The sequence below is a fragment of the Aptenodytes forsteri genome, unplaced genomic scaffold, assembly GCF_000699145.1.
Source record: "Aptenodytes forsteri isolate BGI_AS27 unplaced genomic scaffold, ASM69914v1 Scaffold195, whole genome shotgun sequence".
NCBI classification, from domain to species: Eukaryota; Metazoa; Chordata; class Aves; order Sphenisciformes; family Spheniscidae; genus Aptenodytes; species Aptenodytes forsteri.
Genome location: NW_008795317.1, coordinates 1 through 2509, shown reverse-complemented (window position 1 = coordinate 2509; position 2509 = coordinate 1). Strand labels below are relative to the sequence as shown.

The window sequence follows — 2509 nt, the reverse complement described above, 5'->3', positions numbered from 1 at the left end:
ACAACTGAAACATCAGTGTGTTATCACCTCATTCTCATGCCAAATCCAAAACACAGCACTATGCCAGCTATTAGGAAGAAAATTAACTCTATCCCAGCCGAAACCAGGACAAAAGATCACAGCAATTTAAGTGTTCTTGCTCAAGCTCATCCCTCCTAATTTTGAATCTTGCCCACTACTGAAAACAAGTCAGCTCAGGTATACAACTTAAAACCGGAAAGTAGTGTGTAACATTACAGAGCACTCAAGATAAACTGATAGGTGAAAAAGTTGGATCAGAGGATATACAGCAAATCAGGGAAACAATTCATCACAACATCAAGGGGGACGTCAGACATTATCAATTTTATTATTACCAGTTAGGAAAAACTTAATGTAACTAACAATACTACCTGGGAAAACGGTGGCAAGAACCTTTGTTCTGTCATCAGACTGATGCTGTATCCCATCACTTCTCCTCTTGCTAAATCATCTTCAGGTTTTTCCCATGACACATTGAGGGAATATGGTGAAAGAGGGAATACTGATGGAGATGGCATGAACACTGGGGCTAAAATCAAATTAATACAACAACATTCATGAAATAAGTGAGAAACGTGTGTAATGCAAGCTTACTCACTGTTTTTCTGAAACACCATTTCAGACAGTTTTTTTTCTTTTTTAAATTTATTTTCAAGTCTAACTCAAATTTTCAGATTACTTTGATAGCACATAAAAAGTACCCCACCCATCATTCTTCTGTCTTCTACTCTGGCCACGAATGCAGAATAAAACTCTGCCTATGTCTTCAAATAAATACTAATCAGCACTAAAGTCCTAACCCCTGTAGCAGGTAGGAAAGTACATACAAATGAAAAAGTCTCGAAGAAAAACTTCATGCAACCTGGGAAAAAACTGATAAAAGCAAAAAGTGTTCAATACTTCAGCATCTTAAAAGCAATTTTGTTTGCTAGGCCAGTTTGAAATTAACATGTCTCTCACTTCTTACAAAACAGTTCCCCTGTCTTCCATAGTAAATCTATAAAAGGATTGTTTGCACTGCAGTTAAATCCCCACCTGATTACTCTGTAATAATAGGATACGAACTCATAGCACTTCTGCTACGTACAAACAACCACACTAATGGACCTCTTCCCAAATACAATTTAACACTTTTATAACATATAGTATTTAAGAACAGATAAGCACAAAGACTCATTTTGAAAGGGGAATTAGTTTAGCCTGCTGTTTTGCAGGAGCAAATGACCGAGGACGTGATTTTCAAGCTAGCAGCAAACAAAAGCATCAGTGATGTAACGGAGATGTTTAATTGCAAAACATAGGCTCTATCGGCCTAAAAAACTTAGATTTCTAATGAAAGCATTGAAACAAATTTCAAATAATTATGTCAAGTGACAAGCCCTTTTGAAAATCTGAACAGAAGGGTCATAATAAGAGCCGTTGTGAACCGGTTAAACTTCTGAAAAAAAGGGTCCATATTATGACACTTGGTCTCCGTAAAAGCATATGATAAGTTTCAAGCACTATACTCCTGAAAAGGTGACCCCCTCAAGTTCTTCAAAAAATTGCTTTCTAAACAATCAAAGCCTCAGTTCAGGAAAACTCACTTGAACCTCCTTTCTGAATATATGTACCTTCTTGGACAACATTCCTGATTCACACCAACTGTTAATGTGTTTGTGACAAAACCAATCTTTTTTCATGTTTTCTCCCTTTAAAGAACATATAAATAACAACTGGGAAAATAGTGGAGAATTCAAACACTGCTTGGTAGATTTTGCCATCTTGTAGTTTTGAAATTTTGGTTTAATTGACAGGGATTCTTTTCTTCAACAATATGATTTTATGGTGAAGAAAATGTTTTTGCTTAACGTGCTAAGTTCTGAGATAATCTAACCTATCTTTAATTAGTTAAAAAATGACAATTTGTCCCTATTTGAATCATCTCTAGATCAATTTTATTGGGGAAAAAAAGAAAATGCATTCTAATTTAGTTTTTCCTTTTATTTGTATCAAACAAATTCAAACCAATACTTACCAGCCTCTCCTGTTCGTCCTGATATCCAGTCTGAAGATATGCTACCCGCCATGTTTACTGCTAGCACATAAAATTCATACTCTGTGAATGGCTCCAGATCAGTGACTGTGGTACTGGTCTGCGGTGGAGCCAGGGCATTTTCATTAGGAGACTCCATAATTGGTTGAGGACTGAGCCATCCACTGCTTTGAAAAATACGAATTTCAGGAGGAAGAAAGTTCCCAGCTGGTTTTAATTTTTTTCTCATGTAAAGTTCATACCTTATAATTATGCCTAGAGAAAAAAGCGGGCCAGAAACATTAGTGCATTTAAACGATTTCTAGAATTCTACTAAAATACCAACACCAATATGTTTAATGAGCTAACAATCGATCAATCCACATCATAGAAAATATAGCATAAGAAATTTTCCTCCTTTCTGCTATTTTCATCCAAATGGTCACTTTGGCATTTCTTGCATTACACTGTTTA

At 35.8% G+C, this 2509-nt stretch overlaps 1 protein-coding gene across 1 annotated transcript in view; it reads right to left on the bottom strand.

Moving 5' to 3' along the window:
* Positions 1–2311, bottom strand: part of LOC103899194 (usherin) — a gene marked incomplete at its 5' end in the record, with an annotated part of 310634 nt that extends 308323 nt beyond the window's left edge. The window contains 2 exons of the mRNA XM_019472152.1: positions 393–550; positions 2039–2311. Of these exons, the coding sequence (XP_019327697.1) occupies positions 393–550; positions 2039–2311 (431 nt within the window). The remainder of the gene's footprint in view (positions 1–392; positions 551–2038) is intronic.
* Between the last annotated feature and the right edge of the window lie 198 nt (positions 2312–2509).